This window comes from Muscardinus avellanarius (assembly GCF_963383645.1).
Source record: "Muscardinus avellanarius genome assembly, chromosome: 12".
Classification (NCBI taxonomy): Eukaryota; Metazoa; Chordata; class Mammalia; order Rodentia; family Gliridae; genus Muscardinus; species Muscardinus avellanarius.
Genome location: NC_137798.1, coordinates 97,196,285 through 97,223,970, shown reverse-complemented (window position 1 = coordinate 97,223,970; position 27,686 = coordinate 97,196,285). Strand labels below are relative to the sequence as shown.

Genomic DNA, 27,686 nt, shown 5'->3' with positions numbered 1-27,686 from the left:
CTTCTGGAGGCCAGTGTGAGAGGTAGAAGAGATGGCGACGGAGATCAGCACCCGGGGCAGACAGCACGCCATCGGGCACGAGGAGTACAGTTTGTACAGCAGCCTGAGCGAGGAGGAGCTGGTCCAGATGGCCATCGAGCAGAGCCTAGCGGACAAGAGCCGGGCCCCAGCCGAGGCCCCAGTGGCGGCCCGGGTCAGCCAGCAGCCTGCCCATTTCTACCCATGGACCAGGTGAGTGAGGTGAAGCCGATAAGATGAGCGGTGCATCCATACACTGTGAAGCCAAATGCTGTTCATCCCGAATTAAACCACCCTGGTCTCTAGGATGCCTTTTTATTATTTATTTATTTATTTGCAATACTGGGGATTGAACCCAGGGGCATTCTACCTTCAAGCTCCACCCCCGGCACTATTTTTTATTCTTTATTTTATTTACTTATCTATTTATTTATTTATTGCAGTACTGGGGGTTGAACCCCAGAGCATTCTACCTTCAAGCTCTATCCCCAGCCCTATTTTTTATTCTTTATTTTGAAACAGGATCTCACTAAGTTGCAAGAACCTTTCTAAGTAGCTGAGGTTGGCCTCGAATCTGCGATCCTTCTGTCTCAGTCTACCAAGTACTGGAATTATAAGCTTGCACCACCACACCTGGCTTATTCTTTATTTTTTTAAACAGGGTCTAAGTTGTGGAGGGCCTCACTAAGTACCTGAGGCTGGCCGTTAACCTGTGGTCCTCCTGTCTCAGCCTCCCAAGTATTGGGATTACAAGTGTACGCCACCACACCCGGCTTAGGATGCCCTTTAATACCTTAATGATTTACAATTGTCATCTAGACTTACTGAGCTCTAACGGGGCCGATTATTGCTGTATCTGTTATACAGCTGTCCCTAGGCATCCAAGGGGGACCGGTTCCAGGACCCACCATGAGAACCCACATCTGCAGATGTCCAAATCCCTGATAAAAATAATGTAATATCTGCATATAAACTTATGCGTATCCTGCCATATACTTTAAGTCATCTCTGGTTGCTTATACCTAATACGATGCAAGGCTGTGTAAATAATTGTTATAGTGTATTATTCAGCAAATAATAACAAGAAAAATCTGTTCAGTGCAGATGCGTATTTTTCAAATTTTTTTTTTTTTTATCAGAAGTTGTTTGACCCCATGAACACAGAACCTTTGGATGCCGAGGTTTACACTTTGTCTCACTGAATCCTCTTGAGGACCCTCTGGTGGTCTCTGTGCCCTAGTTCCACTTAACACACAAGGAACTGAAGCTTAGGGCTGAGTAACTGGACAAGGCCCTCACAGTGATGCTGTGGAGATTGGGACCCAGGCCCTGCCCCTGCCCAGCTGGCCTTCCACTTAAACGCCGCGGTGCTGGGGTGCGGGTCTGGCCAGCACTGCCAGCCCTATCCACACAGTCCGCCTGGAAAGCACATCTGGGAAGCCTAGCACATCTGTCCATGGATCTGTTCTGCCTCCTTGGGTTCCCCTGCCTCGGGACCCCTTATTATCTGGGTCACTAGACCTTCTAAGAACAGCACTACCCCCATGAAATGTGACCTGAACCACAAATACAATTATAGATATCATTTTAGATACTCTAAGGCCCACCCTAAAGGGAAAGTAAAGAGAAATGAGGGAAATTAACTCAAATCATCATTTCCATGTATCGACATAAAGGTTATGAATGAGATCTTTTTACCTTCATTTTCCTATTAAGTCTTTGAAACCCAGTGCGTGTTTTACACTCCCAGCACCCCAGCATCTCAGTGCGGACCAGCCACACTTCTTCAAGTGCTCAGGGAGTCAGACAGTGCGAATCTCGGGGGCACCTGCTTTGCAGGAAGTGGGAGCCAGGGAAGAAATGGACCATTCGATCCTCCACAGCTTTTAGAAAAGATATATGCAATCATAAAAATGCTTTTGCTCTCCCTGAGTGAAGTCTAGGGTGTATTCGGAGGATGGGAGGAGTTGCTGTAACAGTCCTGTTGCTGTTACTGTGGGGCCGGGCCTGGACTCCCAGTCTCCAGCAGCTGCTGATTCCCTGTGAGACCTTGGGCAAGTCACCTAACCGCTCAGAACCACTGCATCCTCCGGAGTCACAATATCAGCAATAAATAGACGTTCCCAATGTGCAGTCTCAGCCGGCAGCTGGGTGACCGGGTGGCTCCACCAGGGCTCTCCCCATCTCACTGTGTTCCTGGCTGAGGCCTGACCACTGTCAGGTTGCCGGGCTGAAACCCAGGTGCCCACTGCTGAGGAACCTTCTAGAGGACAAGGGCCTTCTAGAGGACGAGGACTGCAGGTAACTGGCCCCGAGGATGTCCCATCCCCAGATCCGATTGGAGCCCAGAGCCAGGATGTGGTTCACTGTAGGGGTTCAAGGAGGCCCTGCTTCCTGTTCCAGCCAGTTCAGCTGAAGTCAGCCCACAGGTTCCTCTTTCTCAGGAGTGATCAGATCGAGCTAGGCCATATCCCACCCCACCCCACCCCCCACCTCAGAGACAGGGCCTCTGCGTGAAGCCACAGCTCACCCAAGCACAGTCCCTGCAGGAGTCCCTCAGTGGAGTCCTGGGGGCAAGTAGAAACATTAGAACTCAGGGGCCCTTGAGCTCCAGACCCAAGCCCCTCCTCCATCTGACAGCCCCAAGGAGGGCTGCCCCCACTGACCCAGCCTCCTGGGAAGAACAGTCTCACACAAAGAGAAGCCACTTCTCCAAGGTCATCTAAGATCCAGGCCCAGAACGCAGCAGAGAGTCATCCCTACCTTCTCTTGCTGGGGCCAGAACCACCTAGCCCGAGCTCCCTGCTGTCCCTTTGTCTCTGGAAGGGGGCTGGGCAGGCCTGCTGGGGAAGGAGGAGCCCTTTAATTATGCCCACTGAGCACCTCCCAGGTGCCCGCACAGCAACACACTAAGTGCTTACAAAGGCCACGCCAGGGGGTGTTTCTGTGCCCAGGTCAGACTTTTAAGCAGCCTGTGCTGAATGCAGGACGAGGCCCTGGAGAGAGAGAAGAGCTCCTTTCTGCTTCCCCTTCTGTTTCCCCTCCCCCACCTGGAAGTGGGTCTAGGCCCCATTATGTCCAGCGGCCTCCCACCCGCAGAGGCCCAGGGTCCCTGAAGACAATAAAATACACGCACACTGGCGCCCACACAGCCAGACCCGCCTTTGCCACGGACACCCCAGAGAGCCCGGTGCACTTGTATCTCTGAGTAGCAGTTTCCATCAAGCAGATCCAAAGCAGGTTTGGGAGCGGGATGGCACGCACAGCCCCAGGGTCCTTCTCAGCCTTTGGGCCTCAGATCAAATGTCTTCTCCTCGGCGAGTCCTGCCCTGGCCACCTCCCGGGTCAAGTCAGTCGCCAACTTGACTTGTTCTGCCATTAATCTGTCAGCTCCTTGCGGGCAGGCGCCTATGCTCTTCTTGCTGCCTGCAAGGCTCCTGGCCTGACCCAGGGCGAGTGCCCAGGCGCCACCCGCACCAGCGAATGGGGGAGTAATGGAATGCAGGAAAAGGCAGTGGAGGGGAGTGGGTTTGGTGGATCAGATCCTTCCTCCATCACTTACTGGCTGTGCAGACTTAGACACGTCCCTCCCTGAGCCCCAGTGCCTTCTACCCTACGTCTAACTAGGGCTTGCTCTGCGCGTCTTGCAGTTGGACAGAAGTCTTCCTTCCTTCCTTCCTTCCTTCCTTCCTTCCTTCCTCCTCCTCCTCCTCCTCCTCCTCCTCCTTCTCCTTCTTCCTCCTCCTCTGTCTCCTCCTCTTCTTCTCCTTCTCCTTCTCCTTCTCCTTCTTCTTCTTCTTCTCCTTCTTCTTATTCTCCACCCCCCCTCTCCTGCTGCAGGAGCAGTCTACCTCTAAACTACACTCTCAACCCTTTTTATTTTGAAACAGGGTCTCACTAAGTTTTGGAGGGTCTCCCTGAGTTGCTGAGGCTGTCCTTAAGACTGCAATTCTCCTATCCCAGCCTCCCAAATACTGGGAATACAGATGTGCACAATCACACCTGATCTCTCTTCTCCCCCTCATCTCTTCTCTTCTCTTCTCTTCTCTTCTCTTCTCTTCTCTTCTCTTCTCTTCTCTTCTCTTCTCTTCTCTCCTCTTCTTCTCTCTCTCTTTCTCTCTCTCTCTCCCCTCTCCCCTCTCCCCTCTCCCCTCTCCCCTCTCTCCTCTCTCTTCTCTCCTCTCTCCTCTCTCTGTCTCCCTCTCTGTCTCCCCCTCTCCCTCTCTCCCCCCCTCTCCTTTCTATGGTGGGATCAACCCCAGGCCCTCATGCACATGAGGCCGTGCTTTCCTGCTGGCCGAGCTGCAGCCCGGTACTGTGCGGTGTGCGGGGTTCTTAGGAGAAGAAACTGCACGGAGGGTGGTGGAGCTTCCCCACATCCGCCCTTGAATCCGCCTCCCTCCCCTCTTCTGAGTACCTGGCCCACCCCATGGCTGCCCCTGCTTCACAGGTCAACTTCCCTGCCACCCTGGGAAGGCCTCCCGAGAGTGTCCCCAAGAACACTGTGACCTTCTGGGGCACGGGGAGCTGATACTGTTCACTTTTGTGTCTTCAGTGTAAAGAGTCTGTGTCATTGTAGGCACCTAATAAATGTTTTTAGGCAAAAAAAAAAAAAATGCACTTTGAAACCAATAAAATGCCTTAGGAATGCAAATTATCAGTATTATCTTGTGATCAAAATTGCAGTCAACTGAGTTTTGGGGAGGCTAGAAAAGAAAGCCAAACCAGCTCCCCGAAAAAATACAACCCTCCTCCTCAAAGCCAGTTTCAATGTACTTCTCACTGTGATGTGACTGTGGCAGGGATGAGGTTTGAAACATGCCCGGGGCTTTCTGAGGATCAAATGAGGATCATTCGAGAAGCTCTGGCTGCCAAGAGCTCCCAAGAGGCCGACCCAGCGCCCTGCCTCGTGAAGAAGCCGGGGCCAAGTGCTGGAGCCGGAACCCAAGGTCACCACAGAGGGACCAGCCAGGGGGCATCCAGGGAGCTACACAGCCCTTAGACTTCTGCATTTTATTTAAGGCTACATTTCTAAGAAGGCAAAGGAAGAAAATGCAAAGCAGGAACTCGCTTGGACAGATGTGTGCACAGCCACCATAATGCAAGTCAAGATACCCAGGTGTCTTCTTGTACCTTCGCAGGAGTCTCAAGGCCCAAGGGCTCCTGGGGGACCCAGCAGGGAGAAACAGTGCTCTCTCCATGTGTGTGTGAGGGGGACAGAGAGGGTCCCCCTGGGCCTCTACCAGTTCATGACCTGCAGCCACATCGCACCGCCCGCGGGCCAGATTCTCTCACCCCTCATGACTCAGGTCTGTGGTTTGTGCTACTGAGAATTCCCCTGCCTCAGACTGAGGGAAGTGGGGCCTCTAGCTTGCCTCAGAAACAGGGTGAAACCAGCTTAGGGACCCGACTCCCATCTAAGCCAAGACTCACAGCTCTGGGGCTCTGAGCAGCCACCCTGCCAGGTCCCCAAACCAAGTTAATGTACCCCCACTTCAGTGCTCTCAGAACAAGCCACTGCCTCTGCCTCTGCCTCTGCCTCTGCCTCGGCCTGCCCCATGGCTCTGTGGTCATTTGTGTCCTTGTCTCCCAATCCAATGACCTCTGACCATCTTGATCCACAAAAAGACATGACTTTGACCTGCGGGGACTGAGCCAGAGCTAGGAAATCTTTGTGGAACAAAGCTCAGTTTGTCTATTTCCTCATCTGTGAAATGGGAACGCGGCTGCACAGCCTCCCCCCAAGGCAGTGAGAGGATGGGACCAGGTGATGCACCGCCTGGCTTGGTGGACACTGCCTGCTGGGGGGTTGGGGTCCCCGTCCCCCTACCTCTATGCACCGTAGCTCCCAGATGCTGCTGCTTCCTTGCTGTTGGTACTGTGCAGAGACAGGGCCAGGTTTCAGGATAACAGGGCAGGTTTTTAAACCGCGCTTACTATCCTGCTAGAAACATTCTCATCAGTGAAAGTGACTGGAGGCCACCCACGAACGCAAGCCCACAGGGCTGCTCTGCCCACAGGCGCAGAGCAGGCCTGGCCAGCCTCCATCTGCCCCACTCACTTGCTCCCAGGAGAACCTTGGGCCCTGCAGCTCCTGGGTCCATGGAGCGGGCGAGGCAGGCCTTTGCATGGCAGGCAAAGACCAGGCATCTGGGGCAGGGAGAGCCTGGTTCCATTCACATACCTGCTGCATGTGACCCTGGCTTTGTCAAAAGGCCATGGCACCACCTCTAAGCTAATAAAGGAGGATGAATGGGGGAGCCCAGCAGGAGGCGGCCTCCAGGCTAATAGCTGAGTGTCAGTAGAACAAGGCGAGGGCCCATGCAGAGAAGGAAGGCAGGGCCCAGCACGGCCCCTGCCCCCTGCCTGCTCACTCTAGACACCTGGCCTTGCTGAGGGGCCCCTGGAACCTGCAGGTTCTGGCCTGTCCTAGAAGACTGTCACTTCTTAGAGTCACCCCTCACTCCAGCACTCCAGGCCATGACGCCCTGCCCATCCCTCTCTCCAGGTGTTGGGCAATCGCATGGTGCCCGCTGGGTATCTGGGCCAGGAAGGGCGAGCAGGGCTGGTCAACCCCGCTTACTGCTAGCCGGGGTTAACTCTGGCCGTGGAATGACTGCACGCCTCCTTTCAGCCCTTTCAACAGCCAGAGGTGGGGAAACTGAGGCTCCGCAAGGTGAAATAATAAGATGATGATGATGATGATGATTATTATTATTATTTTATGTTGGGCCCCTTTGTGCCTGGCACCCTCTGGCCTTCACCAAGCATGTCCCATGGGTGGATTCAGCCCTCACCGGCCCTCCAGAGGGGGACTGCCCTTGTACTAGTTTATAGGTGGGGAAACCGGGCACAGATGGGGTGGATGGTCCCAGGTCACATGGCTGAGCAGTGTCTGCCTCTGAGCCCCCGCCTCGGCGACCCTCCTGTGCATCCTTCTGCTGAGACCGCTTTACACTCACCTCCCAACCCTGAGGAGAAAATTAGCAAGGTGGGGGTGGTGGCGCACATAGCCTAGCCCCTCAGCTGGGCCCCCACTTGCCTGGGAATCTCTCATCCAGTTCTGCTGGGACCTGTCTGGCAAGCCCCAAGATGGAGCCCCTTCCCCATGACCTGCCGCGCTGACCACTTCTCCCCTCCTCCAGTAAAGAATGTCACCTGGCTTCCTATCTGCAGCATTGTGGTTGGCTGGGGAGGGGGATGGCAGGCGTGGGGTGAGGTTAACCTCACTGCTGTCTTATATGGTCATTTAAGTCTCCCAGGGCCTCCTCCAAGGGCCAAAAATAATCCAGAGACACAGCAGCTGTGTCCAGCACACAGAGAGGGCCCGGCCATCTGCTTTGGTTCAGAGCCCTGTGTGTGTCTGTCACTCCAGCTCTCTCCCCTGGCTCTCCCTCCGGCCATGACCCGCTTCTCCTATGCTGAGTATTTTTCTCTGTTTCACCCCTGCTCTGTGCCCTCCAGGTCCACGGCGCCTCCCGAGAGCCCGCCGGCCCGCGCCCCCATGGGCTTATTCCAAGGGGTCATGCAGAAATACAACAGCAGCTTGTTCACAACTTCGTAAGTGACCCCTGCCTGGTCCCCAGACCATCACCAAGTTCATGCCCGCTCTGGGGTGGTAGGGAAGGTGGGGGTGGGGAGCGGGTCCCAGGTCCCCAGGATGCCAGGGCACTCTGGAGCCACCTCCTGAGCAAAGCTTCCCCTGAGACCCAGATGCTCCTGCCCAGCTGGTCACGGTGGCCACTGTCTGCCGTCCTCTGAAACTGGCTGTGCTTGGGATTGACTGCCTGAGATCTCCCCAGGATGGGACCTGGATACTGGAGGAGCCTAGGACTCTGAGCCTGAGCCCCAGCAGGGGGGAGACGGAGGAGGTGGCCTTAGACCTCAGAGTCCCAGAAGAGCTGGGGGGTGGAGCTGGGGAGCTGGTCACAACTTCTGTTTGTCCCTGTCTCCTGGGACCCATATGGGGACCTCCAAAATACCCACATCTACCCACAGCTTCTGTTTGACTTCGTCGCCTTCCTTTAAACGCCAGGTGCTAAAATCCAGACATAATCTGAGCTGTAGGAGGGGTTCAGAGGAAAGCTCTGTCTCCTCTCCCTTCTCTGCCCCCCCACCCCAGGGATCCTGGAAGCAGCTAAAAGTGAAAGAGATGCCCCATCAGCGGCACCTCTATTTCCATGCTATTTTGCTGCAGAGGGAGGAAGAGGCGGTTGGCGGGCAGATGCTTCTTCTCCCGGCCCCTCTGAACCCTGCTGCCCACAGCAGCGCTGGTGCTGCAGATGGGGAAGATGGTTTAGAAAAGGGAGACCCAGTTCTGGTCTCAGGACCATCACCACTTCCCATGGTTGGCCCCTCTGAGCTGCCCCTTTTTGTAGTACAGGGCTGGAGAGGACAAAGTGGTCCCCGGGGTCCTGTCCAACTTGCTGGTCTCTGGTGGTCTGGCACTCCCAGTAGCCTGCTCCCAGCCAGGGTGGGGGCTGAGCTCCTGGAGGAGCCCTCAGCGTGTGCCAATGGCATCAGGGTCCTTGATTGCAGCTGGAGAGGCCCACGCTGGGCCGCAGGTCCTGAGCCTTCTCGTGGCTCTGCCCCGCGCCCCCTGGCCACAGCCAAGAGCCAGCCGCCCCTTCCCTCTGCTTCAGCCAGCTCCACATACCCACGTGGGCTTCTCCTGAGGCCGCCCGTCTGCTCTGGGGCTCCTAAGGGCAGCTCTTGCAGGTGGCAGCGATCCTGCTGGTGGGACTCGGAACTTATCTGGTCTGTTTCCCACCATCCTCGCTGGGGCTGTGGCTTTGTGAGGCTCAGAGGCTATTAATAACCAGGGAGTCTGAGAGTCAGGAGGAAGCACAGCTCGGCTCTCAGGGAGGAAGCGGCTGCGGGGGTGCAGGGCTGGTGCAGGACACCCTCGGAGGAGCCCAGCCCCGGGGCAAGGCGCAAGGCCAGCCTCCAGCTTAGGCTCCTCCATCCAAGGCATGGGGCTGTCCATGCAGAACCCTCCCCAGAAGCAGAGATGGGAGTCATAGCTGTCATGGTCCCCCTGCCTTTGCCACGATGGGGAAGGGAGTTCCTGAGAAAATCAACAGATGATAAGGAGTGAACGAGGAGACTGACCGATGTATGTATGTATGTATGTATGTATGTATGTATGTATGTATTTTTGGTGCTGGGGATGGAACCCAGGAGCATTCTACCTCCTGGGAGCTGCACCCTCAGCCCTTTTTATGTTCTGATATTATTTTTGTTTTATTATTATTATTGTTGTTGTTATTATTATTATTATTATTATTATTATTAATTATTTTCATGGCACTGGGGTTCCTGGAAACCCTTCTACTTCTGGTCTACACTCCCAGACCTATTTTATCATTTTTTTAAAATTTGGAAACAGGGTGTCTTAAACCAGCATGGCTGGCTTTGAACCTACACTGCTATCCTCCTGTCTCCGCCTCCCAAGCACGGGGATTACAAGGGTGCACCACCACGCACGGCCGTTTTTATTTTATTTATTTATTTATTTATTTATTTATTTATTTATTTATTTATTTTATTGTGGTGCTGGGGATTGGACCCGGGGGCATTTTACCTCTGAGCTATCCTCCCAGCCCTATTTTTTCTTCTTTATTTTGAAACAGAGTGGCCAGATATGATAGTGCATGCTTGTAATCCGAATACTTGAGAGGCTGAAACAGGAGGATTGCAGGTTTGTGGCCAGCCTCAGCTACTTAGTGAGGTCCTCCACAACTTAGTGAGACCCTGTTTCAAAATAAAGAATACAGCTTGGGAGGCTGAAAGAGGAGGATCTGGGTTTGCAGACAGCCTCGGCTACTTAGTGAGGCCCCTCGCAATTTCATAAGACTCTGTTTCAAAATTAATAAAAAAAAATCAGGCTGGGGGTGTACCTTGGAGGCAGAATGCCCCTGGGTTCAATCTCCAGCACCACAAATATATAAATAAATAAATAAATAATAGGGCAGGTGTGTGCCTTGGGGGTAGAAGGCCCCTGGGTTCAATCTCCAGCACTGAAAGAAAAGAAACAGGATCTCACTAAGTTGCTGAACACCTCACTCAGTAGTTGAGGCTGGCTGCAAACCTGTGATCCTCCTGTCTCTGCCTCCAAAATATTGGGATTACAAGTGTGTCCCATCATGCCCGGCCCAATTTTGGTGCTAGAGATGGAAACCAGGAGCATTCTACCTCTGGGGGCGGGAGGAGGTATACACTCTGCCTTTTTGTTTTGTTTTGTTTTTATTTTTTATTTACTTTTTATATTTTTGTGGTACTGGGGATGAAACCCAGGAGCCTTCTACCTCAAGGCTTCACCTTTAACAATCCTGCAAGTGCTCAGACTTCTCAGCTGAGGTATCTGTCAGGAGTGTGGGTGAGGGGTGGAGGAAGGACCCCAGAGGCATTCACTGCTGACAGGAGGGCCCGCAAGGCTCTGTGCCTGGGCGCCCCGGCCGCTGAGGCCAGCCAACCTGCAGGTGCACGTGCTTGGTGCACATTTCCTGTGGGATGTCACCCCTCAGAGCTGGCTCTCCTGAACCCCCTTGGCAGAAATGGTCTTGGTAGAGCATTAGCCGCAGCCATGGAGAGCCACCGCGCTGGAGGGCCCTCAGTTCTCTGGCAGCCTCTAGGCTGGAGAAGCTGAGAACCCATTCCAGAAGCAGCTGGGGTCGCCGGGCTAAGGGGCCCCAGAGCCTGCGGTGGCCCCGCACTGCTCACACCTGAGGCCTGGGTGTCCCTATTCCCACAGGGTCGTGGACCCCGTGCTGAAGGCCATCCAGGAAGGCGACCAAGAGGCCTTGAAGGCCATGATCAAAGAGGGGAAGAATCTGGCGGAGCCCAACAAGGAAGGCTGGCTCCCCCTCCACGAGGCAGCCTACTACGGCCAGCTGGGTTGCCTGCAGGTCCTGCAGCGAGGTGAGGCTTTTGGGGCCTGCTGGCAGGGGAAGGGCCGCCCCTTGGTGAGGCAGGCAAGGTCACTGCCTGGTACAGATGAAGACCCAAGGTTTGGGGGGAAGACTTGTCCCCAGCTGCCCTGCCATGCCACCCCCACCCACCGCCATCTTGCCAGGCCTCCCAGGACCCTGATTCCTAGAAAAGGAAGGAGGGAGGGCTGACTTTTGGGAAAGCAACTGCCAGCTTGTTCCAGAACGTTCCAGGGGCTGATTTGGTGTGGGAAACACTGCAGCTGTGCCTGGGCCCGGCCAAGGCTGTCCCTCGCCAGCTGGGGGGCCCGGGCCAGTCACACCTCCTCTCTGATTTGGATGGGTCATACCCACAAACAGGTGTCACCTCTGACCTCCAGCAGCCAGACTCCCAAAAGCCCATCACACCAAGAAGAGCAGCTGTGGTGTTTCCTGCTGTGGCTGGCTGGCAGGAGCCTCAGGGTGGGGCAGGCCATACAGGCCCCTGCTTGGAATGGGAGAAACGGGGCAGCCTGTGTTGTGAGGATATCTTCCTTCTTCATGCGTTTCCTGATCCCATCTCCCCAGCATACCCGGCTGCCATTGACCAACGCACGCTGCAGGAGGAAACAGCCCTGTACCTGGCAACCTGCAGGGCACACCTGGACTGCGTCCTCGCCCTCCTCCAGGCCGGGGCAGAGCCTGACATCTCCAACAAGTCCCGGGAGACGCCCCTCTATAAAGGTGAGCCTGGGTGGGCGTCTTCCAGAAGTCAGGTGGGCAATGGAGGTGCCTTGCTCCCTAGGGTGTGGCCCCAAGGGGTCTACTGGAAGGGGCAGGCCTCTCTCTGGGCTGCAGAACTGGTGTATGTCATGGAAACATTCATTTCTGCACGTGATTAGCAAAACATTTCTAAGTGTTTCCTGGACCAGGCATGGCCAGGGGCCCAGAGGGCCCAGAGATGAGGGCCATGGTCCACACAGGAGCCTGTCCCAGGCACCAGCCATGGCCGTGCAGAGATGGCAGGAGGCTGTTGGGGCTGGGGGCAGGGCCTGGCTGAACCTCACTAGGAGGTAGCGAGGCTGGCCAAGCAGGGGGCACGGAACAGGACGGGCACGGAGGCTAAGGAGAGAGCCCGCGTCCCTCGGGAATGTGTGTTTCAGGGAAACTGAAACCCCCGAGCTTAACTCAGTCCATCGCCCAAGGACATTCACGGCCACTCTTGCCGGACCTAGAGCCAAAGTGAATGATCCCGACAGCTGGCGTTTACAGAGTGCTCACGACGTGCCGGGCACTGTTCCCTCCCTGAGCCCTCATAGCCATCTCTGTAAGGGGCGGGCGCTGCTGGCGCCCTCATCTTGTAGATGGAGATCTGTGGTTCAGAGCCAGGAATGGAGCTGCCCAGGACCACAGAGCCCACGAGCGGCGGCCAGGGCTCCCAGCTCAGGGTGTGGCTGCCCTGGACCCCCGTGTTCTGGGGCACCTGGCTCTTGCCAAACGGCTTATGCCATGAGCTGTGTCTTGCCTGCCCTAGCCCTACTATGTGCTGAGCCCCATGCTAACGATGCCTGGCCTCCCTCCGCCCTCCCCACACCCTTTCAGGAAGCCTTGATGGTCTGTTTTATGGCGGGAAACCAAGGCTTGGAGAGGCACAGAGCCCGGCTCGGGTCCTGTTGGAAACACTGCACAGGCTGCCCTCTCCCGTCCCCCTGCCCTGTCCCCACACGGATGCGGGACAAGCACCAGTGTCACCAGCCCCTCCTGCAGCTCCCTGGGGAGAGAGTGGACCAGAGGCAAGGGGCATTTGGGGTCTGAAGACAGGCGCAGCTTGGGAAGAAGGTTCGAGCAGGTGGAGGATGTCAGGAATTGTATTCCGGAGACAAATTTTTTCCCAAATTAAATGAGTAGCCTTTGGTCTCAGCAGGAATAGCCACTCCTCATCTAGAAAGATTCTTTTAGCCTTGGTGAAGTGGACGGATACAGGTGACACTGGAAAGGGAGAAAGTTAGGGACATCTAGCACAGTCAAGGGGGCAGAGCCTCGGGCCTGACTCCAGGTTCGAGTCCCAGTTCGGCCACTGGCCATCTGTGTGACCTGAGGCAAGTCACGTAGCTGTTCTCTGCCTCATGTTCTCTTCTACGACAGGGGAAAACCACACTGCCTTCAAGGTTAGCTGGGAAGATTAAACTAATCATGTAGAGTGCTTAGCAGGGTGCCCAGAACCAGTGCTATATGCACGCAGCAAACATGACTGCTAAGACCAGTGTTACCTTCAGCTAAACGTCCTGTGTTCTGGGCAGGGACTAGAACTTAGCACAGAGTCAGTGGGTGTTGAATGCATGAACGAATGGGTGAATGAATGAACAGTCTTGGCTGGCCGTGTCTGGCAGGGTCCCCTGACCATCTTCCCTCCCCGGCGCAGCCTGTGAGCACAAGAATGCGGAGGCGGTGAGGATTCTGGTGCGGCACGGCGCCGACGCCAATCACCGCTGCAACCGCGGCTGGACGGCGCTGCACGAGTCCGTCTCCCGCAACGACCTGGAGGCCATGGAGGTCCTGGTGAGCGGAGGGGCCAAGGTGGAGTCCAAGAACGCCTATGGCATCACCCCCTTGTTCGTGGCCGCCCAGGGTGGGCAGCTGGAGGCCCTGAGGTTCCTGGCCAGGCACGGTGAGTGGCTGAAGCTCCCTGGTCATGGAGTCCCTGGGTCCTGGGCCCCTGTACCACAGAGGCCTTCATCTGTGTCCCGGGACCCTTGGCTGATGGGCACCACAGGAGAGATCTGCAGGAAGGGACAGCAAGTACAGGTGCCACCCTGTGGGCATACTCGGATCCAGCACTGATCCTGCAGTGTGGAGGATTCTGAGGCAGTGTCTAGGCTCTGGGATCTGCTGGTGATGTCTGCACAAGCATGGGGCTGTGGCACAGTGACATGTTTGCTATCTCTGCTACAACTCAGTATGCTTGTTCTACAGATGAGGGATCTGAGGATCAGAAAGGGGAAGTGGCTCATCTGAAGTCACATAGCAAAACTGGTGGTAGAAGAATCTTGGGGCCCCGACACCCAAACCACTGTTCTTTCCACCACGTCACCCTTCAGATAAGAACCTCAGGCCTCACTGAGGTCACCTCCCCGCTTTGCAGGTGATGAGACCAGGGGCCAGGAGGAGAGGGATTTGTCCAAAGTCACACAGCAAACAAGAGGCAGAGCTGGGATCTGAGCCCAGGGCTTTGCTCTCTTTGCGGTGAAAACCTTGATGGGAGAAACTAAAGAGGCGGCCTGCATTACCAAGTCCTGGAGACCATGGCAGACGTTCTTTACGTACTTTTGGCTAAAGAGTATTACATTTTGGCCACATGTGATGGCGCATGCTTATAATCTCCGTACTTGGGAGGCTGAGACAGAAGGATCGCAGGATTCAAGACCAGCTTCGGCAACTTAGTGAGATTCTCAGCAACTAAGTGAGACCAATTTCAAAACAAAAACTAAAAAGAGCTGTGGGTGTAGAAGGCACCTAGGGTTCAATCCCACATAAAACACACACACACACACACACACACACACACACACACACACACACAGCACGCACTATTGTGTTCTGATCTCCCTGAAGAACTTTGAATTCTTCTCCTTCTCTGTGGGAAGGAAAACCCTCTGTAGAGGCCAGAGGTTGTGCAGGTCCTGGGGCTGAACTAGACAAATTGGCTGAGCCCTGCTGTGAGCCGGGAACTCCGCCGTGCACGGACAGCGTCTGGGGCACTGGAGTTGTTCTGGAACTGAAGGAGTAGGTGACATCCTCATCCATCTAGTCCAGGAGGGGATGGCGCTTGGAGGTTCAATGGTCCCAGCTGGACCTGCATGCTCAGCCGGGTCCACCTGGTCTCTGTGCTGCCGCGGGGCCTCGGCGCACACAAGCCCCACGTACTCAGCACGCGTGTGAGCAGCGGGGACACGGCCGCGAGGCACTCCCCGCAGCCAGGGACGCATCTGGACTGACTGGCGTGAGAACAAAGGGGCACAGCAGCGCCCTGGGATTCCGGGCCTCGAGGTGGGGCACTCAGTGGGCCCGGCGGACTCCAAACATCTGCCAGCTCTCCTGCTGACCCGAGACAGGGCCTGATCTCTTGGTGGGCTCAGTCCATTTTTCAATCCAAATATTTTTCTTGTGTGAGCCGGCGGCTTTGCTGGCGGGGCCCAGGCCTTCCAGGGAGCCTGGCTTTGAGGGTCCGGCAGCGTGCTAGGGCCGCCCGCGGGCTCTCCCTCAGCAGGAAGGGCAGGAGCAGCTCTTCCTTGGGGGACTCATTGTCCTGACAACTGGCATTTTCTGGGCACCCTCTCTGTACCAGAGCTGTGCTGAGGGATTCGCTTATACTATCTTATTTACTCCCTGCAGTGACCCAAGAGGTAGGGACCATTCTCCCTGGTTGGCAGATGATAAACTGAAGGCCCCCTGAGGTCACAGGGCTCAGAAGCCACCAAGGAGAAACTTCAGCTGGTCCTTGTCTATCAGCAAAGCCTGTCTTCTTTCCACTGTACCAGAAACCAGCCCCACCATCACTGCAAGCCAAGTTAGCAGAGAGTCCGAGATAAGCAGAGCAGTGGTTACCACAGACCTCAGATCTCGGCCCTTATTGATGAGCTGCAGCTCCACCTTCTTCCGGAACACAAAAGGACTGACCCTGTTTGTGCAAAGAAAAACCACGTGCACGGAGGTTCTGTCCTGCGAGACGCAGCAGGTGTAGGAGACTGAGCGGCCGGCGGACTGTGTGCAGGTTCAATTCCTCCGCTCACAAGCATGGCTCGGCGATTTCCTGGGAGGAGAGAGAAAGCAATTTCTCTCATATTTCTGGCCAAGGAAAAACAAATCTCAACCAACATAGTTACCGGAGACCCGCTTTATGAAAAGCACCGGAGTTTAGAGGTCTGTCCCAGGACAGAACCCAAGCACTCCTGCACAGAGTGAGGGCTAAAAGCTTCCTTTGGGCCACCTAGGTTCAAGCTCAGCTCTACGTTTATTTATTTTTGTGGACCTGGGGGTTGAACAAGGGCATTCTATCTCTGAGCTATACCCCAGTCCAATTTTTTATTTATTTTACTTTGAGGTACTGGGGATGGAACCCAGGAGCATTCTATCTCCAAGCTACACCCCCTGCCCTCTTGTTTATTCTTTTTTATTTTGAAACAGGGTCTCACTAAGTTGCAGAAGGCCTCACTAAGTCGCTGAGGCTGGCTGCAAACCTGCAATCCTCCTGTCTCAGCCTCCCAAATACTGGGATTACAAGCGTGTGCCACCACTTCTGGCTGTTTATAAGCTGGGTGGTCTGGGGCAAGTAGCTTAGATTCTCTGTGTTTCAGCATTTTCACCTGTAATGGGGGGTTAAGAGTAGTTCTGTTCCCCCGGGGTTATGTTGTAGATTCAGAGAGAGGAGAGAGAGAGAGAGAGGGAGAGAGAGAGAGAGAGAGAGAGAGAGAGAGATTGAGAGGAGAGGAGAGGAGAGGAGAGGAGAGGAGAGGAGAGGAGAGGAGAAGGGAGGGAGGGAGGGAGTGCACAGGTGCAGCATGGAGCCCAGCACACAGTAGATGCACAGTAAATACCAGCGTCCTCATGGCAGGTACTATGAGGGCGACAGCAACCCTGATCCTGTAACGTGTAATGCCTGTAACATGGAGTTAAAAGTAGTTCTAGCCGGGTGTGGTGGCGCACGCTTATAATCCCCGTGCTTGGGAGTCAGAGACAGGAGGATCGCGCAGGTTCGAAGCCAGCCGCGCACGCTGGCTTAGGAGACCCTGTTTCCAAATAAAAATGTAAAAACAGATCTGGGAGTGTAGCCCAGAGGTAGAAGGGCTTCCAGGAACCCCAGTACCACCAAAAAAAAAAAAAAAAGAAAAAGTAGTTCTGATCCTGGGGTTATGTTGTAGATTCAGAAAGAGAGCACATAGGTACAGAATAGAGCCTGGCACATAGTAGGTGCTCATTAAATACCAGCATCCTCAAGGTGGGCGCTCTGTCAAAGCAGCAGCCACCCTGATCCCTGGCTCACCTGCTTCCCCTCCTGCAGGCGCCGACATCAACACGCAGGCCAGTGATGGCGCGTCGGCCCTCTACGAGGCCTGCAAGAATGAACACGAGGACGTGGTGGAGTTCCTGCTGTCCCAGGGCGCCGACGCCAACAAGACCAACAAGGACGGCCTGCTCCCGCTGCACATCGCCTCCAAGAAGGGTAGCTACAGGTTAGCCGGGCCCTCCACCGCCCTGCCAGGGCTGTCCCGCACGCACGAGGCTGGGGAGGGTGGGTCGCTCTGCCAGGAGAGGCCAGATGCAGGCGACTCTTCTGGCAGAAGGAGGAAAACCTTTCAGCTGTGAATGCCTGAAAGGTTCTGGGCCTGAAACATCTGTGTAATGATAAGAGCTCGCCTAACAGCCTTTGCAATACTTTGCCTTCTAAACCTATGTAATCCTTTCATTAGCTCAGTGAGCTGGATACTATATACTATATACTATACTGATTTCCACTTCTCAGACGAGGACACAGAGAGGCGGGGTGACTTGTCTACAGTCACACAGTTCCATAAGTGGCAGGAACTCATCTGCTCCAAATGTCACGCCTCCTGGAATGCTACCCAGGGGCCCAGAGACGAGTCTGAAGGAGTAAATATTTCTGGTACAATGCAAAGATAACCTGCTGGGCAACTGGCAGGCCTGCGGGCAATGCCTACGGGTACAGAGGGTGCCGATGCTGACGGCGGGCCGTCATGGAGCTGCGTGCTGGGCACTTAACTCAAGATCAGAGAGGCCTGGGTTCTCAGGTGGTCCTGGGGGATGGAGGCTGGCGTGGGCAGCAGCAGAGGGGTGTGCCGCAGATTAGTACTAGCTCCTAGGAACCGACCGTGCACACCTCCTCCTAGCTTTACGTTTATTGACCTTGTATTGGTAGCGTGAACTTGGCAGTGGTGGGAGTTTTTACACTGGAGAAACTGACAAACATGGCAAATCAGGTTCCTTCTCGCGGTGCCCCAACCCCATCTTCCTGAAGCCAGTTCACTCCAACACACAGAGCTATGGGTCAATGAATGGGAAGATGCCCAGGGAGAGGGCGCTCCAGCTGACCCTGAGGGGTGGGCGGGGCCTCACCACTGTGTCTAGGGAGCCAGGTCAACCCTGGTGCCAATTTTTCAGGGCAGGAAACTGAGGCTCAGCTGGCCAAGGGACATCCCCATAATGGGCCACACCCGGGGCTGGGACATAAACCCAAGCATCAGGCCCTTTCCGCTGATATATATATATATATATATATATATTTTACTTAAACTGAATTTATTTTAGGGCCAGGCATGGTGCACGTCTGTAATCCCAGTCGTTGAGAGGCTAAGACAGGAGGATCGCAGGTTGAAGGCCAGCCTCAGCCACTTAGTGAGGCCCTTGGTAACTGAGCAAGACCCTGTCCGGAATAAAACATAAAAATGGCTGGAGGTGTGGCTCAGAGGCAGGACATCCCTGGGCTGAGTCCCTAGTGCCACAAAACAAAGAAATAAAAATGAAAACAAAATAGGGCTGAGGATGGAGCTCAGATGTAGAACATCCCTGGGTTCAACCACACACACACACACACACACACGTGCGCACACATGCACACACACGCGCGTGTGCACACACATGCACACACACATGCATACACAAAAATTCATTTAAAACATTTCTGATATTGTTTTACATATAAACATTATCACTTATGTACAGTGTTAAAATGATCATTTTTAATTGATTGAAAACCCTCTTAACCTAAATTTCCATCTCATGGTCCCAAATGACACACTGTGGGAAACCTGCCTCAGCCTTCCGGACAAGAGAAGGAGGAAGCCGGACTGAACATGTTGGGGCGTCCTTTGTCCTCTCTGAGGGGGAGAGGAGGCTGACATCCCAGAGGATGCACAGACCCCAGGCGGCAGCGCGCCCCAGGCCACCCGCACACTCCGCCAGCTCTTTGAGGGCTGCCCACCAAAGGGTTAAAGCGGCTGCCCGCAGCTTCTGCCACCTGGCAGGGCCCGGCTGAGTCTGAGGCCCTCTGCACACTAGGGCAGGCGGCCTTAGGGGCCCTCCCCGCGCCGACCTCCCATAGGCTGCCTGGGGATTCCATGTGACATTCCATAGGCATTCTGCAGCCGGCCACCTGCCCAAACAGGCCTCCTGTCCATCCCCTCTGCCTGGAACGCGGCGCGGAGCCGGGGATCGCACCAGATGTGTCCGAGGAGAACATGGGGCCCGGCTGACAAGGGACCCCTGACGCCCTCGGCACCTTAATCACCTCAAACACACTTTTTTTTCCCTTGTTTTTCACTTCTTGTTTGGCAAAAGCATCTTATAAAATTAAAGATCAACAGTTAAAGATGTTTTTCTAATAAAGACAGATTTATTAGAAAACTGTTTTGACAAGAGCGGCTGCCCTGAGGCCAGCCTGACAGCAGTGGTTCCCGGCCTCGGCGGCACGCTGGGCCCCCTGGATCACTACAAGCCCTGGTGCCTGTACCTCATTCTTGGAGCTTCTGCGCCCACTGCTCTGGGCTGCAGCCTGGGCTTCGGGCTCTCTAGAAGCGTCCCGGGTAATCCCAGTCGTTTACTGTGCAGCCTGAGCAGCAGGGAGAGCAGACCGCCTTGGGGTGGCTGGTTCCCACGTGAAGGTCAAGCTCGCCCCTCACACTTACTGAAAGGCCAACAGAGGTCAGATCGCCATGATGTGACCCGGGACCCAGAGCAGGGCCGCAACTCTGGCACTCAGGGTGCTGTTTCTTGACCACAGCCACTATTTCTTGACATGCGCGCCGACCAAACTAGAGTGGAACATCTTAAGTTATCCCCCAGTTAGCCTCGGTGGAAGTGATTATTAAACTGTGTGTTGTAATCAGGCCGCTCCAATCCCACCTTGCTGAGTTGTTCTGGGGACGAAACAAGAAACGATACTTAGGTCCTAGGGTCATTTCAGGATTAAGCAAGGTAACTGCATCAAGCACTTACTTCAAAGAGTGTCTGGCAAATAGTAAGTGTTCAGCAAGATAATAAACGTGGTTATTAGGAAGGTGAGGTGTTAAGAGGTCACGATAGCGGTCACCGTCGTCATCACTATTATCGTGATGAAGCTCTCCTCTGTTACAGTGTGGTTCAGAGAGGTTGAGTTGACCCAGCGCTGTGAGGCAGAGCTGGTTGTACCACCAGGTCCAGCTGATCCTGAGTCCCCCTGTTTCCTCACGGCCCGTACCGGACCCTCACCCTGCTAAAGACAGCCTCCTTGGTCTCCATACTCTCCCTAGCCCCTTCCTAGCACAGTGTAGGCAGCAGGGCCAGGCCGCAGCCACAGGTGTTAGAACCCTTGGTGGGGAGTCAGCACCCAGGCACAAGAGTCTCCGGGATCCTATGTCCCACGAAAAAGCTAGCGGCTGAGTTATCTGGACTAAAGTCCAGCTGGACATGGCCCAGCGGCCCACTGCACAGATGGAGCTGCTGCCCTGAGCCTTCTGGATACAGCCCAAGCTGAGCTGGGTGTCTCTGGTCCCAGGGCCTGGGCAGCAAAGCCCAGGGAGAGGAAGGACCCAGCGCCCACGTCCCTCTCCATAAGAGGATATTTGAGCATCCGGGACCTGCCTCTGGGAAAAGTAGGGTGATGCCAGCTTGTCCCAGGGTCTACCCCCCTTGCCTTCCTGCCCTCTGGGCTGGGGGAGAAAAGTGAGGGTGCCCAGGGGCCTCCCACGTAACATGGCCAAGCCCCACGGAAAGTCCTCTAGACCTCTAGACCACACCTTGTCCTCCTTTGCCGCCCACCTCTGACCAGCCCCTCTTCCCCCCAGGCCTTGGCCTCCATTCACCCTCCCGAAAATGGTCTCTGCAGACCCAAACCAGCATGACAAATTCACATTCTGCCCGGCAAAGTCCTTCTTGCAGAAACGAAGGCAATCCTAGACGTACAGTGTCACGGAGCTGCAGCTCCTGGGCCCCCGAGGCAGTGTCCCTCCCGCCAAGTTCCCACATTTCTGCCCCGTTCCCTCCTTTAGGCAGGGGATTGCCAGAGACCAGCTGAGACCTGCAAGAGATTCCTGTCCCGGCCAGCCCCTCTCCTGTTCTTTCCCGTGGTGGGGCCTGTTACGGCTGTTACAGAGCATTTGTTGGCCGTGGCCATGGTCCAGGGTGAACCCCCAGCTCTGCCTTTGACCGGTACCTCTGTAGAGGGAGGTCAGGCCTCCAGGGTCTGCACAAATAAAAATTAGGAGGCAATTAGCCGCCTGGGGTGTGTGAATTTCCTTTTGAGGTTTTAGAGGCAGATTTTAGCCAAACACAGCGTCACTAACAATAATAATACTTTCCACTGAGATCCCAGCAGGAGGCTGTTGGCATCCGACTTCCAGGAAGCCAGAGGCAAGCCAGCATGCCAGGAGGCCAGAGGCGTGGGAACAGGCCCTGTGGCACCTGCTTCCCGCTGCGGCCACCTCCCTGGAGCCCCACAAGAGCCTCTGAGGTCACCTGTCAGCAGGGGTTGGACAGATTAGGCTTTGGAATCATGTTGGCTTGTTCTCGCGGGCGACAGGGGTCTAGGGGAAGAGAGCCAGGGCAAGGGGTCCTGGGGTCGAGCCCCTAGAGCAGTTTTATGACCTCTGATTTGTCGCCGCAGCCCTCTGAGCCACAGCCATTAAAAAGGTCGCAGACTGCTCTGGCCACCCCACAGAGTCTCAGTGAAGGTAAATGGGGCAGGCAAGTGAAGACATCCGTAAGACTACAGAACCCCATGACAGGTCAGCTGCTACCCGAGGCAGGGGAGTGGTTAAGAGCGCGGCCTCAGGTTCAATCCTGGCTCCATTACTCCCTGGCTGTGCATCCTTGGGGAAGTCACACACCTTCTCTTCCTTCTCTCCATCTGTAAAATGAGGATAATGTGAATACCACCGCAAAGGGGGCGTTGGGAGGACGCAGTAGTTTAAAACAGGCAGAGTGCTAGATCGCTGCAGCCACTTGCAGGAAAAAGGAGCAGGGCTAGCAGGGAGCTCCAGCCCTGAGGGTGGCCAGCCCAGCTCTTCAGGTGAAGGTGGGCGGGGGTCCTGTGAGATCCTGGGGTCGCCCTTCAGGGAACTGAGTCTCTAGGAAAAGGGATCCCCAGGGCACAGCAGGTTAATCCACCTAGGATAGGCGTGGTTGAGGCCACCTGTGTGTGTGCACCCCAGGACCCCCTCGCCCAGAGCCAGAGGGCGCACACCCTGCCTGAGCAAGTCTTCACCTCTCTGAGCCTTGACTGCTTTCCTCATCTGCAGAAAAGGAGCCATGAGACATACCTTTTGCCTTCTTAAAAAGACCGAAGGTAGGCAGGCGTGGTGGCGCACGCTTGTAATCCCAGCATTTGGGAGGCTGAGACAGGAGGATCGCGGTCCACAGACAGCCTCAGCTACTTAGTGAGGCCCCTTGCAACTCAGTGAGACCCTGTTTCAAAATAAAGAATAAAAAATAGGGCAGGGGGTGTAGCTCGGAGGTAGAATGCCCCTGGGTTCCATCCCCAGTACCAAAAAAAAAAAAAAAGGCTGAAGGGAATCCCAGGCAGGGCAGTGTTGGCTCCAAACTGTACCATTAGCCTCTGCTGCCTCCCGCAGGAAGTAGCCCGGACTTCCACTGGGTTTGGGGGCCCTTCGCGGCTCTGACTCTCTGAGCCTCGGTTTGCCCTATCTGTGAACTGGGGCCAGGGGGCTGCTGGCCGCTGGCGGGTGGCCCCGGGTGCCGGCAGCTGGTGACCCCGCGTGCCCGCCGCCCCCCGCAGGATCGTGCAGATGCTGCTGCCGGTGACGAGCCGCACGCGCGTGCGCAGGAGCGGCATCAGCCCGCTGCACCTGGCCGCCGAGCGCAACCACGACGCGGTGCTGGAGGCGCTGCTGGACGCGCGCTTCGACGTGAACGCGCCGCTGGCGCCCGAGCGCGCGCGCCTCTACGAGGACCGCCGCAGCTCCGCGCTCTACTTCGCCGTGGTCAACAACAACGTGTACGCCACCGAGCTGCTGCTGCTGGCCGGCGCCGACCCCAACCGCGACCTCATCAGCCCGCTGCTCGTGGCCATCCGCCACGGCTGCCTGCGCACCGTGCAGCTGCTGCTGGACCACGGCGCCAACATCGACGCGCGCATCACCTCGCACCCCACCGCCTTCCCCGCCACCATCATGTTCGCCATGAAGTACCTGTCGCTGCTCAAGTTCCTCATGGACCTGGGCTGCGACGGCGAGCCCTGCTTCTCCTGTCTGTACGGCAGCGGGCCGCACCCGCCCGCCCCGCAGCGCTCCAGCAGGTTCTACGAGGCGCCCACCGACAAGGAGCCCAGCGTGGTCCAGGTGCGCGGGCGCGGGGCCGGGCGGAGCTGGCCGGCCGCGGGCTTTAGGGAAGGTGTGGACTGTGGTTAACACGGCGGGGGTGTGGACGGCCTCCACGCCTCTGAACAGGGTGGGTTAATGGTCGAGAGAGGGGACTGGGGGTGAATGCACTTTGGACGGAGCTAAACTGGCAGTTAGCATCCTTTCGGGGAGTAGGACCCGGTGGTTAGCACCTGCAGAGCTGCGAACTTCCTGGTTCACAGGAAGAAAGAAACTTTATTTTACGCCCCTCTCCCCCATGATTTAAGGCATCAAGTGGAGCTGGGGATTGGGGAGAAACTGCAGAACGGGGGCCCATCACCGCCTGCACATCTGGACCTGCGGAATTCGATGTTAAGGGGGCAGGACCCAGAGGGTGTGTTGAGCCAGTGACTCAGGCAGGACCCACCCTGGTGTTGCCGTAAAAGATGGCACTTGCCAGGCGTGGCAGTACATGCCTGTAATCCTAGTACTTACTTGGGAGACTGAGACAGGAAGATGGCAGGTTTGAGGCCAGCCTCAGGAACTTAGCAAGACCTTGTTTCAAAATAAAAAATAGAAATAGGGCTGTGGGTGTAGCTCAGAGGTAGAATATCCCTGGGTTCAACCTCCAGTAACACACACACACACACACACACACACACACACACACACACACACACAAAAAGCAAGCACAAAAGCAGTGCTTAAAATGCCAAGGAAGTTAGAAATGTCCTGTATAATGACAGATGGTCAGTATTTCCGGGCTGCTTTACTGTGTTCAAAGAAGTCTGTGTCCCTGTTACCAGACTTCTCACTTTAAAAATCTCTTCAAAGTGGATGGCATATATCCATTTTATAGGCAAGGAAGCCGAGGCCCCCAGAGATGATGCAAGCCCACACTGCGCACCTCGAGCTGCAGGCGGTGGAGCCTGTGTAGAGGGGCCTGCCCGCGGTGCCCCGTGTCCGTCCGTGACATGTGCCCTGCATCCTGGCCTCGGGTCCCACCTGTGGGTGACGCTGTGCTCCCTTGCAGTTCTGCGAGGTCCTGTCTGCCCCCGAGGTGAGCCGCTGGGCGGGGCCCATCGTGGACATCCTTCTAGACTACGTGGGCAATGTGCAGCTGTGCTCGCGGCTGAAGGAGCACATCGACAGCTTCGAGGACTGGGCCGTCATCAAGGAGAAGGCAGGTAGGGCTGCTGTGGCCACCTCGGTAGCCCCCAGCCCCTCCAGGGACCCAGGCCTCAACTAGCCCAAGGATCAGTAGTGGCCGATACGAGGAAACCAAGCCGCAGAGGGACCCGGTGTCTGGACCAAAGTCACACCTCTAGGTGGCGACAAGCTGGAACTTAAGCCCGGGGGTGGGGGGGCACCAGCATGGGTCAGTCCCTCTTACTGGATCTTTCTGTGCCATTTGAAACAGTTTCAGCTCCTTGAGGGGTGCCACGGAATCTGATGCCCACATTTGGGGGCCCCTGACAGGCAGCGTGGCAGGTGGCAGAGGGGCGTGCCAGCCTGCACAGCGCCCACGAGGACCCGGGTCTCTTGTCACAAAGGGGGCCGGGCAGGGCCTGGGCTGGGCCCGAGAACCTGCATTCCCGCCAGGAAAGCACCTCTGGTCCACACCACCCGTGGAGCCGTGCTGGCCTAGGAGGCGGGCCCCGAGCTCTGAGCAGCCTTGCCCCCGGGGCAGGGTGAGCACGGCCAGGGCCCCTCCACCTGAGCAGAGGAGGTTGGGGGAACTCACGGTCCAGTCGCCCCCAGGTGTGCCAGCCTCAGGTGAGCGCCCCTGGCACCGGACAGTGGGGTTTGAGCACCAGCCGGCTATGTCTGCAGGGCAGATGGGGCAGCCTGGTAACGCAGGCCAGGGAGGCCGTGATTCAAGTCTCTAAGGCACAGGGAACTCACCCGGCAGTGACAGCAATGGGCATCTGCACGGAGGAGTGCCGGCTCCCCCGGCCTCCTTGGTCAGTCTCTGAGCAAGTGTGTGCCCGCCAGGAAACAGTTCACCTTCAGCCGCTCGCCACCTGTCTCCAGCGAGACTGCTGCTTTAGAACCCCATCCACTGGCCGGCCAAGTTCCTCCTCGAACTCGAACCAGCTCTAGGGCATTCCCGTGGCTCAGCAGCCAGAAGGGCTGGAGTCCCTGTCTCTGATAAGTTAGTGGCAGCCACGAGGGCAGTGGCACTGCCCGCTCCTTCAGCAGCTCTGGATGCCAAAACAACTCCATCGACTACCCAGACTGGCTTGCTGGCATGGCGAGCCTCGGCCACTAGAGGGTAGAGCGGTCCAAGCCCAGATGCAGGCTCCATTGGTCCTGCCCCTCCTCCTGCCTTCCCCAGGGAAGGGTAATCCCTCCGGACTAAACCACAGCCCAGGGAGGCCTTTTCAGTGTGCCATGACCTTAGGAGCAGGCACAAGCGCTGGTCCCTGGCCTGTGCCTGTGACGTCCACTTCCAGCTGCAGAATGCTGGTGATTCTGCATCCCGCGCTCAGATGCGAAATGGTCCACCCGGGAAGCAGAGCGGACAGAGGCTCCCGGAGGGGATGTGTCCTGTGCCCCCCATGGCCTTTAGCTTCCCTCCCCATGGGAAAGGTGCTGCCTCCCAGAGGGGCGGCTCCATCCTGAGTGATACCAGAGGGCAGCAGAGGGAGAACACCCAGGCAGTGGACACCTGGCCGGGTGCACGCAGCCGCTGCCCCTTCCTTCCTCCCCCACTTCACGCTCCTCGTACCCATTCCTCCGAGGTTTACCATGCCCTCCAGCCCCAGCATGGCAGGGTGAAGGGGCCCCGCAGGTGCTTGTTGAATGAATGAATGACTTTCTTTGATTTAATAAATACCTTCTCTGTGCCCAAAAAATGACCCATTCTGAGGTGGGTAGTCCTGGCTCCTGCCTACCCCACCCCAGCTCCAGCAGGAGCTGAGGGGCAGTCGAGGCAGGTTCTGAGGCCTGTGGGAGGTGGCCCAGGCCCTGTCCCCCTGCCCCTGGCCTCTCAGCACCCAGTGGGCCCAGAGCTGAGTTCCATGTATGGGTGCACCTAAAGGTCAACTCCTTTGACCCTCTCACGGAGGCCATGTTTAGGGTCCAGGTTGTGTGTGAACGGGAAGGAGCATAAGTTGAGGGAGATACAGCCGTAGTCCCGTCAGAACACCGGCCACCGCCGCCGCACGGGTGAGGTGGGTGCAGCCTGACTCCCTGGGGCTTGCAGATCTGTGCTGGTAGCAGGGGAAGGTGCCTCCCAGGTCTCAGTGGCTGCAGAGAGGAGTTGCCAGTTGCAGACACCCTGCTGGGACCCAGCCAGGGCAGCTGAGCATCTTCCGCAGGCCCGCGTCACAGACACGCCTCCCTGGCCAGCTGCATGCAGTATCTCTCTTTCCCTCTTTTCTTCCAGAACCTCCAAGGCCTCTGGCTCACCTTTGCCGACTGCGGGTTCGGAAGGCCGTAGGGAAGTACCGTATAAAACTCCTGGACACGTTGCCGCTCCCAGGCAGGCTGATTAGGTACCTGAAATACGAAAACACCCAGTAACGGGCTCAAGAAAGGAGCGGCCCTCAGCCTCCTCCAGAGGAGTCTCTCGGGACGGTGGTGTCTCACAGCCGGGGCACCTGGGGACAGCCGTGGCTGCAGGCTGCCTCCCCGTCAGTGGGGCAGCGGCTGCGACTCGCTGGGTCTCTGCGCCAGAGCTTTGCCCAGATTCAAGAGCACAGTGTGTTGGAGAAGATTCCGCCCTTTTCACTACTGAGTAGAACCCAGACCTTCTCTGCCACTGGGGACGGCAGAGACCTCCGTCCTGGGGCCAGGACAGGACCTGAGGTGGTCGGGAGGGCGGGCCCGCAGGGACCCCTGGCTCCACTTGGACTGTGCAGGAGGACCCTGGAGGGCGCCTTTGCCTCTCCTGGATTCAGAGCATTCCCTGCACCTCTCCTCCTGCCCTGTGAATCCTCCACTTGAGCCCTGGGGGGCCCAGAAGGGAGACCCTCCCCTGGAGGACGTCACTGAGTACAATAAATGTTGCACACGTGACTCCCTGCTCAGCCAAGTCCCTCGTCCCAGATCCCCTGGGGTCCTCAGCCAGCTCCCGGCAAAGGGGACACTTTGGACCCCTGAATGTGTCACCTTTCTTTGTGCTTCTGAAAGACCCGAGGGGGCGTGTCCTTCACTGACCAGGAGAGACCCCTGGCCCCGATGGCTTTCCTCTTCTGCTTCAATCACCATGGAAACAGGAGCTTTATCAGGAGCAGGTGTTCGGCAAATGGGGACCCCGCACCCACACGTCTCCTGACACTCCTGCTCACCACTGTTTACTGCCAACCTTGAGATAGTGGGGGGAAATAATGCGGGCTTCTATGAACTTCAGTGCTGGAGGCCTGCAGGGTCAGCTTTCGGGAGGGCCCCGGCCCTGAGGGTGCGCCAA

The 27,686-nt window shown here is 56.4% G+C and overlaps 1 protein-coding gene across 1 annotated transcript; it reads left to right on the top strand.

Moving 5' to 3' along the window:
* Positions 1-31: 31 nt before the first annotated feature.
* ASB2 (ankyrin repeat and SOCS box containing 2) lies at positions 32-26,800 on the top strand (the record flags this gene model as incomplete). Its single annotated transcript, XM_080707811.1, has 9 exons — positions 32-231; positions 7,483-7,578; positions 10,772-10,938; positions 11,514-11,669; positions 13,348-13,593; positions 16,984-17,155; positions 22,711-23,272; positions 24,306-24,459; positions 26,664-26,800. 9 exons carry the CDS (start codon positions 32-34, stop codon positions 26,798-26,800), a joined length of 1,890 nt encoding a protein of 629 aa, XP_080563937.1.
* Positions 26,801-27,686: the final 886 nt, after the last annotated feature.